The 14,386-nt window shown below is 39.9% G+C and overlaps 1 protein-coding gene across 1 annotated transcript in view; it reads right to left on the reverse strand.

Moving 5' to 3' along the window:
• Positions 1–11,223, reverse strand: part of gus (splA/ryanodine receptor domain and SOCS box containing gustavus) — a 45,157-nt gene extending 33,934 nt beyond the window's left edge. Inside the window, exon 1 of the mRNA XM_041774659.2 lies at positions 11,074–11,223. Within this exon, the coding sequence (XP_041630593.1) occupies positions 11,074–11,075 (2 nt within the window). The 5' untranslated portion in view covers positions 11,076–11,223. The remainder of the gene's footprint in view (positions 1–11,073) is intronic.
• Positions 11,224–14,386: the final 3,163 nt, after the last annotated feature.

The raw sequence follows: 14,386 nt of genomic DNA on the forward strand, positions 1-14,386 counted from the left end.
CACCCTGGTGGAATAAGGACCTTTAACTCTGACGCAACAAACGCAAAGAACTCTTCAAAATCGCCAAGCAGGCGAAATATGATATCATTAATGAGGAATACAAAGTCCTACAAAGGGACTATAAGAAGGAAATACGCAAGCACCTAGCAATTGGAAACTAATATCCTCTAGTAGAATCAACTGGGCTATAGACTCCTTTGAGAGGATAAAAGCACCAGGACTATATGGAATTTTCCCAGCCATGCTGCAGGTGACCAAGGAAGTAATCACCCCATGGCTCTACGCAATATATACAGCTTGTGTAAGCACCGGCTATATCCCTATCCAATGGAGGACCTCTCGGATTGTCTTCCTGCCCAAAGCAGGAAAGTGCAGCCACGTGAGCCCCAAGCCTTACCTCATTCCTACTTAAAACGCTGGAAAAGCTGCTGGACCTATACATCAGGAACGATGTAGGGAGACAACTGTCGACCAACCAGCACGCCTACACGAAGGGGAAATCAGTGGAGACGGCACTGCATTCGTTGGTAGCCACCATTGAGAGAGCCCTTAACAATAAGGAATATGCACTTGGAGTGTTAGTGGACATATCCGAGGCATTCAACAAAGTTAGCACGGACGCAATAATGGATCGCTTAGAAGCGACCAACTCGTCCCCTGCTATCAACTTGTGGATAAGGAATCTTTCAAGTTGCCGGCGGGTACAATCAGATTGGGGCACCGCTTCCATGGTGAGAGGAGCGCGCAGAGGCACGCCGCAAGGTGAGGTTCTGTCGCCCCTCCTATGGAATCTGGTGGTAGACGACCTAATCAAGATATTCGAGAGGAAAGCACCAAAGATAGCAGGTTATGCGGGTGACATAAGCATAATTATCACGGGAGTCTGTCCATCGACCCTCAGCTTGATCATGGAAACAACGCTCAGGGAGATATGTGAGTGGGCGGAGAAGGTAGGACTCAATATCAATGCGGATAAGACCATATTCTCTTCACCAAGAGATACAAGGTGCCGCAATGGATCCCCCCGAAAATTAACAAAACCAGGCTGACCCCGAAAACACAAGTCAAATACCTCGGCATTGTACTTGACAGCAAGCTGACGTGGAAGGACAATGTAGTAGAGAGGGTAAAAAAGGCCACCATAGCGCTATATGCATCCAAGAAGATGCTTAACAGCACATGGGGCCTCTCACCCGCTCTAATGCATTGGGTCTACATATCGGTGGTGCGTCCGACTCTGCTGTATGGAGTCTTAGTGTGGTGGCAAGCCACGGAGAAGAAAACGTATAATAAGCCTATGGAGAGAACCCAGCGGCAGGAACTGCTCTGCATATCAGGGACGCTGAGGTCAACCCCCACCAAAGCACTAGATATCCAAGCGCAACTGAAGGAAAGGCGGCACGTCTGGTTGCATCAGGAAACTGGTCGCTACAAGAATTCGGGCACTGTTCAATTGGTCGAGATATGAGCAGTACATCTGACTACATGATACCCAGAACGTGCCCGGATGTAAACACAACAGTATTCATGGGACCAAATGACTGGAAGTCAGGCCAGGACCATGCTCAATACCTCAATATATACACCGACGGCTCCAAGATGGAAGGAGGAGTTGGAGCGGGCATATACTGTTCAGACCCTGAAATGAGGCTGTCGTATAAGCTACCAAGCTACTGCAGTATATTCCAGGCGGAAGTATTCGCCATCAGGAAAGCAGCAGAGTTTGCGCAGAGCATAAACCGTCCACATGAGGCGGTCAATTTGTTCGTAGACAGTCAAGCGGCGATAAGATCCATGGAATCATCAGCGGTCAGTTCCAAAAATGTACTGGCAAGCAGGGAGTCACTAGATAGCCTAAGCACGACTAAGTCAGTGAGGATCTACTGGGTTCCCAGCCACCAAGGCATAGACGGTAACGAAACCGCGGACGAACTTGCAAAGGACGGCGTCAGACTGGAGAGTGAAAGAGCAGAAAACGTCCGTCTCCCTAAGAACGCTCCAAAGCGAGCTAGAGAGACGGGCTGACGCAAGCGCAAAAAGGAGGAGTAACTCCGCAACCTGCAGAATATCAAAAATCATGTGCAAAAAGCACAACGAGAAACTAACCCACTACTTTCTGCATCTTCCGTGGAAGGACTGCAGAATGTTAGTGGGTATTCTAACAGGTCACTGCTTGTCTGCTGCACATACAGTCAAGCTGGGTATTACCGACAACGCCTATTTGGAAATGTGATGAATCCGAGGCAACCGAAACCGGTCGAGATATGAGCAGTACATCTGACTACATGATACCCAGAACGTGCCCGGATGTAAACACAACAGTATTCATGGGACCAAATGACTGGAAGTCAGGCCAGGACCATGCTCAATACCTCAATATATACACCGACGGCTCCAAGATGGAAGGAGGAGTTGGAGCGGGCATATACTGTTCAGACCCTGAAATGAGGCTGTCGTATAAGCTACCAAGCTACTGCAGTATATTCCAGGCGGAAGTATTCGCCATCAGGAAAGCAGCAGAGTTTGCGCAGAGCATAAACCGTCCACATGAGGCGGTCAATTTGTTCGTAGACAGTCAAGCGGCGATAAGATCCATGGAATCATCAGCGGTCAGTTCCAAAAATGTACTGGCAAGCAGGGAGTCACTAGATAGCCTAAGCACGACTAAGTCAGTGAGGATCTACTGGGTTCCCAGCCACCAAGGCATAGACGGTAACGAAACCGCGGACGAACTTGCAAAGGACGGCGTCAGACTGGAGAGTGAAAGAGCAGAAAACGTCCGTCTCCCTAAGAACGCTCCAAAGCGAGCTAGAGAGACGGGCTGACGCAAGCGCAAAAAGGAGGAGTAACTCCGCAACCTGCAGAATATCAAAAATCATGTGCAAAAAGCACAACGAGAAACTAACCCACTACTTTCTGCATCTTCCGTGGAAGGACTGCAGAATGTTAGTGGGTATTCTAACAGGTCACTGCTTGTCTGCTGCACATGCAGTCAAGCTGGGTATTACCGACAACGCCTATTTGGAAATGTGATGAATCCGAGGCAACCGAAACCTTGGAGCATCTCATTTGCAAATGTCCGGCCCTAACGAGGGCAAGAATGAGATACCTATGCTCTCCGGTTTTGGCATCGCTAAAAGATGCCTCTAGGAGGAAGCCAGGCGAACTCCTTGCCTTTTCGAAAAACACCTTGATCTTCAAAGATCTCGAAACTCGCATAAATAGTCCCTAGGTCCATTCAGGAATTTCCCCACGAGAGCCTCCGCCAATAAGAGAGATCTGCACACCTTAGAATACCAAATGGGTCAAATGACTCAGGGAGCGAAAACCGCGGAAGCCTATTACTCAGTAATAAATTTTTATTTTGCCCTGATAATACGCTGCCTAAAAAACAGTAATCATAGCTCGGATATCCTAAGTGCTCTCGTCGAAACTTATAGGGACAGAGCCTTGGATGTTTTTATCAGAGGCGTAAGCGTGACCTCTCTAAGGTACTGATAATTCGCAGCCCTGTTTAGAATTGCGAAATCTGACCTCAATGAATCATGTCAACTACTCTAATAGATCTCCATTCTCAGCATTACCGTCAAAAGTACTCCTGTATTGCAATTATTGATAGAAAAAATGACTCATTAAGAATAGCCCCAGGAGTAAAAATTCCACTACTTGCCATGCCTTCCTTGAATGTCCATTCGTTAATTGGCAGTCAACACCCAGTAGAGGCAAGGGAATGCCTCGAATCCCTTATTTCTGAATTCTCCTATATTTTTAAGCCACTCTCGCCAGGCGAGGCCGTGGATACAAGCGTTCGAGCGGAAATCCGAACAAGTACTCAGGAACCCATATACTCGAAAAGTTACCCTTACCCCGCTAACATGAGAGGAGAGGTGGAAAACCAGGTCGACAAGCTCCTGCGCGAGGAAATAATCAGGCCCTCCAAGAGCTCCTATAGCTCCCCAGTATGGGTATGGGAGAAAAATTGAGACAGGCCAAGTTACAAGTGAATTTGGAAAAAACGCATTTCCTGCGCACCCAGGTTGAATGTCTGGGTTATGTGGTAACGATCCGTGCGGATAGAAGGAAAGTCAAGGCCATAAAGGATATGCCTCCACCTACGAATTTAAAGGAACTTAAAAGTTTCCTTGGAATGACCTCCTATTATAGGAAATTTATCTGCGACTACGCGAAGGTTGCTAATCCGTTGACGAACCTCATGAGAGGGGAGCATGCTCAGGTTAATGCATCTCAATCCAAAACTATTTCGATTTCGCTTACCGCAGAAGGCATGAAAGCCTTTGAAGATTTGAAAACCATCCTTGTCTCTTCGGAAGTTCTGGAATTTACAGACTTTAATAAACCTTTCCATTCACCAACCGACGCTTCCAATTATGCCATAGGAGTCGTTATCTCCTAAAGCGACGACGGAAAAAACCGCCCAATCGCCTACATTTCAAATTTTTTTTAACAAAACAGAGGAAAACTACGCAGTAAACGAAAAATAATTGCAAGCGATAGTATGGGCCCTGGATAATTTACGATCCTACCTCTATGGCGCCGCGTTAATTAAAGTTTATACCGATCACCAGTCCCTAACCTTTTCACTAGGCAATCGAAACTTAAATGACAAGCTAAAACGGTGGAAAGTGCGTATAGAAGAATACAACTGCGAGCTCATCTACAAGCCAGGCAAATCTAATGTGGTTGCTGATGCTCTTTCACGCATCGTCTCAAATGTAAACTACCTCAATGCCGACGCAGCTTCAATTTCAGAAACAGACTCCATCGCTACCGTCTACAGTGCTCTTCAAGACGCATCGGACGTAATTCCTCATGTGGAAGCCCCTATTAACGTGTTTAGGAATCAACTTGTGTTTGACCCAGACAGGCTGGAATACTCTTGGGAAACCCCACATACGGGTTGGTTACGTGCGTCACTTGATACCCACACCAAATTTGCTGCCTTGTTTTCTTTTATTTTTATACCCTTGCAGGGTATTATAATTTCAGTCAGAAGTTTGCAACGCAGTGGAGGAGACGTTTCCGACCCTATAAAGTATATACACACCTGATCATATTAATAGGTACATACACAAATTATTTAATTATAGATGGTTTTTTCGTACTTTAAGTGTTGACATCTTTAAAATTTTTGGTTATTTGTTATGGTCTATATCTGGCCAAACTGTGACAAAGAGTTGAACGAGGGGAATCCCCGAATATCAAAGCTTTTCTATAAATTGTGAGTCAACCACACATTTCGCCTGATCATAATAATAGGTACAGTCTCCGTTTCTCATAAATAACAAGTGAATAATTTTGTAATCAGTGTTTTTTTGTCAACTTAAGGTAAATTTCGTATAGCTACTATCAATTAAGAGAATTAAATATTAATTTTTATTAGAAAAAATGGGTCGAAATTCTCATTGTACTAAAGAAGAAGCTCGATTGGCTTTTAGTCTGAGAAAAGATGGCAAATCTTTACGAGCTATTGCCAAATTAATGAAAAGGTCCCATAATTTTGTTAAAAATGAATAAGAAAGGAAACCAAGACAGGAATCCCGTGGAAGGCCAAAAAAAAAACAACGGAAACGCTTGACCACTACATAGTATCTTTAAGCAAAAAGGACCCATTTAAGTCATCGAAGGCTATTGCAGCAGATATTGGGAATTCAGTTAGTGCTCCAACTATCCGAAGACGACTACAAGATGCCAACCTACCAGGAAGAATTGCCAGAAAGGTTCCACTTATGCGCAAAAAAAATATCACCATGAGGAAACTTTTGCAAGGGACCACAAAGACTGGGTAGGATGCATCGGGGAGAAAAAGTGGAGAAACATTTTATGGAGCGATGAAACCAAGATAAATTTATTTGGGAATGATTGTGAAAGGAATGTTCGACGCCCTAATGGAAAGGAATTTCATCCACGGTTTACAAAGAAAACAGTCAAACATAGAGGTGGTAATATAATGGTATGGGGTTGCTTCTCCTGGTATGGCGTAGGTCCAATTTATCAGACTACGAACAGAATGACTGCTGAAGAATACAAATCCATATTGGAAACAGTTATGGTACCATATGCTGAACAAAATATGCCATTACGTTGGGTATTTCAGCAAGACAATGATCCTAAGCATACATCAAGGCTTTTATCTAAATTCTTTGAGGACCAAAAAGTTGACGTTCTGAAGTGGCCAAGCCAATCCCCCGACCTAAACCCCATAGAAAACTTGTGGGGAGACTTAAAAAAGAAATTGGCAAAGTATTCATTTTCAAATAAAGCACAATTATGGGATGGTGTCCAAAAATTGTGGTATGAAACACCAGTAGAAACCTGCCAGGCTCTTATTAAAAGTATGCCAAAAAGAATAGCAGTAGTGACCAAAAATAGAGGTGGATACACTGGATACTAAGTTAGTAAATACAAATTTAGAAAAAAAAAACGCAAAATATATATTTAAATTTATTTTTCTCATCAACACTTGAACTGTACCTATTATTTTAATCAGACTGAAAACGTATCTAAGACACAAAATGATCTCCTTTTTGTTATATTATTATCCTATGTTACAATGAAGTTTATTTGATTAAAAACAAATAGTTTAAGAACCAATGAGACCATATTTTAAGTTTAAAATAATGAATAAAACTATTTTCTGTAACCTTAAAGTCTGAGTTGATGTATGTACCTATTAATATGATCAGGTGTGTATATTCTCGATCAGCATCAATAGCCGAGTCGATTTAGCCATGTCCGTCTGTCCGTCCGTCTGTCCGTTTCTACGCAAACTAGTCCCTCAGTTTTAAAGCTATCTGAATGAAACTTTGCATATAGTCTTCTATATGCTCTCACTGATATATATGTCCGAACGGGTCAGATCGGACGACTATATCATATAGCTGTCATACAAATGTTCGATATATTTTTTGGAAAAAAATTATAACTTTGCTGTTTTTCAACATTTTTGCACCATTTTTTAGATATGACCATTTTATATTATTTCTGAATTTTGGTAAAAATTTTATGAAAATCGGACGACTATATCATATAGCTGCCATAGGAACGATAGGGAAATTAATAGAAAAAAATTATAGATTCGTTGTTTTTCAATGTATTTTCATCTACTCCGGGATATAAGCTTATTTTATTATTCTAGAAATTTATAAATATATAAATATAAATTTCATAAAAATCGGACAACTATGTCATATAGCTGCCATATAAACTATCGGTAGATGTAGGGAAAATGTAAAGCTGAAAATGCAAAACTGTAACTGTCAAACTGTAAACATAATAAGTATAGGTAAAATGTAATGAAATAATATCTGAAAGGGTACAAACTTCGGCGTGCCGAAGTTAGCTTCCTTTCTTGTTTATTTATGTTTTCTAAAACAATTTAAAATATTAATAATATACATTTTACTTTGGGCTGCTGCCGTTGCTTTGCATTTTTTTTTTGCATTCCCTTTTGTGCCTTCTGCGTTTGTTGTTGTTTACTGCTCGATCCCACGCTCTTCCGCTCATTTGTTCTCCCGCTCTTTCAGTGCCGATGTACTTTATCCTTTGAACGAATAAGGTACAGTGGTAAGTCGTCCAAGTCGCCCTTGACGCAACCCGATGATCACTATCATCCTACTTTCGATGTGACTATCAACATAGGGACTTTTTTACGGTCAAATTTTACTGTGCAGAATGCGCAGGGTTACAATAATTATTTGACTCGTTGCAGAGCTCAATTTTTTTAAAGGCCCAAACAGTTTTATAATTTTGTCAAGCCCATTACTCATCCTTCTTCGATCTCTTTTGAAAATACCACAGCAGATACTTTCTTTTCTTTTATATGCTCAGTTTTTTCAAACGACTTCCTCAAACTTAACAGACACAAATCAGACTTATTCTTACATCATCCTCTTTCTCTTCATTTAGATCTTCATCGTGTTAAGCCAGTTTTTTTGCCAGGCCCTAACCTGGTTGTGTGCTTAGGTCTTGTGACGACGCACAGTAGCGCCTCTAGAACAAAAGCCGTTGCAAAAATCAAAAAAGTCGTTGTCGCAAAAACTTATATTCTTATTCGACAGAATATTCCCATGGATTCAGAATTTGTACAAAAAGTTTTCAGGTTTTTTTTAAAGAGATATGAGCATTCAAAGTGGAATTTTGTTTCCATTTGTGCATCTTAAGATAAAACAAGAAAGGAAGCTAACTTCGGCACGCCGAAGTTTGTATACCCTTGCAGATTGGTTTTGATGTTTATATTATAGATTTAAATGCTGAAAACACTCACAAAACAGAGTTTCATTACATTTTACCTATACTTATTATGTTTACAGTTTGACAGTTACAGTTTTACATTTCCAGCTTTACATTTTCTCTACATTTACCGATCGTTTATATGGCAGCTGTATGATATAGGTGTCCAATTTTCATAAAATTTTTACCAAAATTCTGAAATAATAAAAGAAGCTCATATCTAAAAGTAGATAAGAATACGTTGATAAACAACGAAGTTATAATTTTTTTCCTATTAATTTTCCGATCGTTCCTATGGCAGCTATAAGATATACTCGTCCGATTTTCATTATATTTTTACCATAATTCTGGAATAATATAAAATGGCCATATCCCAAAATTAATGCCAAAATTTTGAAAAAACTTATAATTTTTTTTCTAAAAATTTATCGAACATTTGTATGGCAGCTATATGATATAGTCGTCCGATCCGGCCCGTTCAGACATATATAGCAGTGAGAGTATATAGAAGACTATATGCAAAGTTTTATTCAGATAGCTTTAAAACTGAGGGACTAGTTTGCGTAGAAACGGACAGGTGGACAGACGGACAGACGGACATGGCTAGATCGACTCGGCTGTTGATGCTGATCAAGAATATATATACTTTATAAGGTCGGAAATGTCTCCTTCACTGCGTTGCAAACTTCTGACTGAAATTATAATACCCTGCAAGGGTATAAAAAGGTGAAAATTGGTTGACTTCTGGTAATATTACACAAAAAATAGATTATCTATCGTCATGATTTTTGCTTTAAATAATAGATACATTCATAAACTGTAAGCCAATCCAAAAAAACGGGAATTGGGTTTGGGCTGAACAGGTAAATCGCTACCTGCCAGGTGTCCATTTGACAGGTAAAATTTTAGGCTAGACGTGATATAAAAACATTATGACTTTTGTTACGGATAGTCCTAGCAATTACCTTGATATTCCATATTTTAGAAAATTTGTATCTTCTTTGGTACCCCTATAATTCGTATTTCGCCAAAACCTTTTAAAATAACATGCTTTCAAAATTTTGCGTACAGCTCAATATAGTTGCATTTATAGACCATTTAATAACAATTTAATAAGAGGCTGGATAACCTTTCCGTTTTAGGACTTCGGCGAGACGCTTTGGCATAGATTAACCCACTTTTCAGTCTCAGCCTTGGCTATTTGGTCCCATTCCTGCTGCAATATGGTTTTTAGCATTGCTTTGGATGTAATTGTGTGCTGCCTAATTCTGCGTTCCAATAAATCCCACAGGTGCTCGATGGGAAGAATGGAGACTGCGGCGGTGTTTTGAGTTGATTTTTCACGTTATACAGCAACCAGAGCTTGACATTTTGAGCTGTATGCTTGGGATCGTTATCTTGTTGAAAGATTAATTTGTTCTGTAACCCCAGTTTGGTTGCACTTTGGATCAAATTATCCTTTGACAGTTGGATATATATTTTATGGTCCATAATACCATCGATGAAGTGCGGATTTCCAACGCTGTTAGTTGCCATACAACCCCATATCATTATTCACCTCCTCCATGTTTTACAGTTGGAATTAAATTCTGCTTTTCGAGGGCTTCTCCGCTCTTGCGCCAGATTAACTATTTTCCTTTTATTCCAAATATGCAAAACTTGCTTTCATCTGAAAAAATTACTGACTTCCAGAACTCTGGAGGCTTGGAAATACGGTCCTTTGCAAATTGAATTCGTTACTCTCGATTTGTTTTGGATACATATGTAGGGCTTCTTTCTGGCCAAGCAACTCATGAATCCAGATTTTTTGTATAATCCTTCGGATAGTCGAGTACGAAACGGTTTTAGAAAACCGACTTTCCACCTCTTGCTGCACTTCTCGGGAAGTCAATTACTGATTGTTTTGGATCATAAAAACTACTTTCCTTTTTTCCCTTTTTTTTAATCGACATGGGCGGCCTTCTCGGAGCTTGGGAAGTATAGAACCGGGCGACCTAAGATTCCGCCAATAGCTCTATAGTTTTTTCCTTCCAAATGCAGTTTTAAGATGATTTATTATTTAATTATAGGGGTACCAAAGAAGATAAAAATTTTCTAAAATATGGAATATGAAGGTAATTGCTAGGACTATCCGTAACAAAAATCATAATGTTTTTATATCACGTCTAGCCTAAGATTTTACCTGTCAAAGTGACAAGTTTAAAAATATTTGCCCTGTACGCAGAGATATGTACATACATATGTAATTCATCAACAACACCGACCTGTTTGTTGATGAAATACTGATGACTGGTACTGCAGTAGAGCCACTGTATTAACATATGAACATACATAAGTACATATGTATGTACGCATCTACTAACTTAAATTAGACAAGAAAATTCATAAATATAAACTATGTCAAGTATTTGCTTCGACCCAGCTTATGCACGAATCTGTTAATATTTAAATTTGTGTACCAACATACATATGTATACGTATATATGTATGTATACTTATTTTGTTTATACATACAAAATATGAACTTACAAATATATAAATATATGTACATAGTTATGTATGTAAGAAGTGCAAAGCAAAATGTACAATCTATTTCCGGAAGACAACATTCTGATTAAATATCAATTTAAATTAATTTGCCTAACACAATTTTAACATAAAATATTGTTATGTAGTATAGTCATGTTTCTTTCGTCTAAGATACATACATAGATAGGGATTTATGTACATGTGTATGTATAGTGCTTTTTTAAGGTCCGTCACATATAATATGTATTTCATAGATAAAAATAACATTATTGAAACCACTATTTCTCAACTTACATTACTTCCTTCTGGATTTTTTCCGAATAAAAACAAAACAACACATAAAATGGTAAAACAAAATATCACCAAGATACGTTGGTAACATGGAACATGTGTATATATGTTAAATGTATATACATAATAGATAATTTTCATTTAATTAATTTCGTACTAGAAGGTCTCACACACAAATGCCTTATTCTCACTTAGTCACATACAACGACACCCCATATTTTTGAAGCACTTTTAGGAACAATAATAATTTTTGGCATTACTTTAATATTATTTTCGTTTAGCAACACTATGATCACTGATCACTGATAATGGTCTTATGATACTGTAATGCAGTTTTCATTAATCAGCTACTACATTAGGGCCTTGAAAGAGACAAGTATATGTTATTTTGCTAAGATTATTTTGGTAACACGACTACGGTCACACCGATCAAAACATGAAAACAATAAAAAGGCCTCGATTTGCACCGTATTACTATGAATTTCTTAATTCGTCGTCGAAGTATTCACGCATAAATGAATGTGTAAACCTTTAAATTTATGTTTTTAACCTATAATGCCTACATTTTTTTAGATTATTATCAAAAAAATGTATTTATACAGTCTTCCCACACAGCGCATTTGTGAGGAACGGTTGGGAATTAAAAAAAAAGTGAAACTCGTGTTCCCACAGAGCTGCGATAAAGCGCATCCGAACAGCTGATCGATCAGACTCATGAAAAAGTAAACAAAGACTGTCGAATTGGCAGTTGCAAATTTGAAATGGAGCATTTACCAACTATTTTGGCTGTTGTTTTTTATTTATCCACACTAAATTTAAATAATTTAAATGACAAGGAATTTTAGTTTTTCTAATGATTTTTCTCTAACAAAGAGTAAATTCCCCGAAGAGTGTCTATAGGTATACAGTCTATAGGTATATATCTTTAAAATAAGGTAGAGGTAGGCGGTTTATATTAAATAGTAACAAATGGGGACACTTTGGGGCAAGAATATACAAAAAAGAACGCAAACAATTATTTTGGGCACGCTTGTAGCTTTGGCGCCACATTTTAAATTCCATATTTCATTTCTTCCTTTCGTAGTGTTGGTCAAATTTTCACTGAAGAAGAAGAAATGCGAGTTACACCGAAAAACTATCGTCTAACTATCGCCAAACAAACCGTGGTTAGATTTTAATGCGTTCTAACCGTGGTCCATTTGAGAAAATTCGGAACGGCAAAACCTTGTGGGCAGTTAGTTCAACGGACGGTGAATGCGCTTTGACGGTGTGTGGGAAGACCCTATTAAATTTAATTTGCAGAGCAAGAACCTTGCCACCAAAAACATATTATTATTCCCAAATTTTGAATATTTTTGTCAGTTCAGAAACCAGCAAAATGAAAATAAAAATAAAATTCTCATTGCGAGACCACTTCGAGTATCGACCTCTAATGAATTGGCTAATACCCATATGACACAGGCGCATTAATTAGAGACTTCATTAAAGATTTGACAGCGCTATAGCGTTTTACACAAGTGCAAGCAAGACTTCTATATGGCGCTCTAATGCATTACAATAATTCATTAGCTACTTCATTGCCGCGATAATCGATAGATCTACATAAAATATACTAGATACTCGATAACGAAATACGGGTTTAATGAAGAAAATTGTAATTGAAAAATGTATTAGCCAGCTCATTGACAGTATGGTCTCACAATGAGAATCTTATTTTTATATCATATGTCATATGGCTATAATAAATGCGGAAGTATTATAATAGAATAACTAATGGAATTATTCCGATAAACTCCGATAAAGCATATTATAATTATAAAATAAATCTTAAAAAACAGGATCGTTTAAAAAAATTTTTTTTTGTAATTATAATTTATGCCTGCTCCCGTAATCGAAGACGGCAAGATTTTTTCGTTTTCGTTTTTGAAAACGAGAATTGGTGGTCCGGTTTTTTCGATTTGAAAAACGGGCACCTTGTTCTGGTCGGAATGAAAAGTAAATGGCTTCTTTTATATAAGATCAGATCTTATTTACAAAAGGAAAAATAATAGTTTACTCAAGTTTTCTCGTTTTGGCGATAGGTCGATAAGTCCATCGCAAAGAGTTATTGCCAAGGTTGCTGTCGCGGAACGAATTAGGGCTATCGATAGTTAGCCAGGTTTCAGTAGGGCCGTAAAGGAGTCAGAATGTATTGTGTCAGAATTTCGGAATGAATGTAATCGGGCACACTAATTTAGGCAAATGCAAGCTTAGAATTGGCGGATGAATTTACAACGATTTGCGCCATCACAGAGAGAGGGAAGAGAAACTGCGGTATGTAAGCTAAGGAAAACTGTATTGCAGGTTAAGTTAACTTATGTATTTCAGAATAAAACCCCACATCTACACACGTTCACAACCAACGTTGTCCTTTGTTATCGCTATTTGAGAGGCGGTTATCGGAGTGTTAAGAAGGCATATCCCCGTGATCGGGCAAGCGGCGTCATTTTCTTTTATTCGCACTCTGCGAGATGTCTACACAGCATTCGCCACGGCGGAGCCCCAGGCTGGAAGCCTCGGGTGCTCCCGCAACTGCGACACCCACGACCACAGCAACTGGCAAAGCGGCCAGCTCTGCGAGTGCAGCTGGTGATCGAAAGCGGCCACAGACTCCGAAGGAAAGTGGAAAAGCTGCCAGTGAAGCGGCAAGTAATCTGCAGCCCGCAGCAAAGGGGCAGATTACGGACTCCACAACTGTACAAGTGGCAGTCCTAATGGGAAGGATCGCACACCTAGAGTCGGAGCAGGTTTGCCTTCACCTGCTCCGACTCTAGGTGTGCGCATGGGCAAATGGAGGGCAAGCAGAGGCCGCCAGGGATCCCGTTAAAATCGGGACATGCCGCGTTGGAGTGAGCGGTGCGGCGAATACACCGCCATATTTGAGAGGAAAAGATGCCAGTGAAGCGGCATGTTCGAGTGGAATGCTGACACGTATGAGAGCAGCACCACGGCAGGGCTCGAGTGAGAGCCTGCCCAGGCAGATGAGTGACAATCTGCAACCGGAGCTTAGAGTGACGCCATCTTTGGATGAGCAGTTGCCGGCACAATTGAGTGCAAATTTGCCGCCACAATTGAGTGGAAACTTGGCGCCGACGCTCGGCGGCCATTTGGCAAACGGGCAACCTGTCACACGGACCTGTGCAACAAAAACAGTGAGCTATTCTCCGCCATTTTGTGTTACCGCCACGGCGCAGCCTGAATTAGGTTACGTTCAGCCGCCACGGGAGCCAACACACAATTTGGAGGTATCTATGCCATCGCCCCTATCATATGGAGC

Source organism: Drosophila kikkawai, chromosome 2R (assembly GCF_030179895.1).
Source record: "Drosophila kikkawai strain 14028-0561.14 chromosome 2R, DkikHiC1v2, whole genome shotgun sequence".
Taxonomy (NCBI): domain Eukaryota; kingdom Metazoa; phylum Arthropoda; class Insecta; order Diptera; family Drosophilidae; genus Drosophila; species Drosophila kikkawai.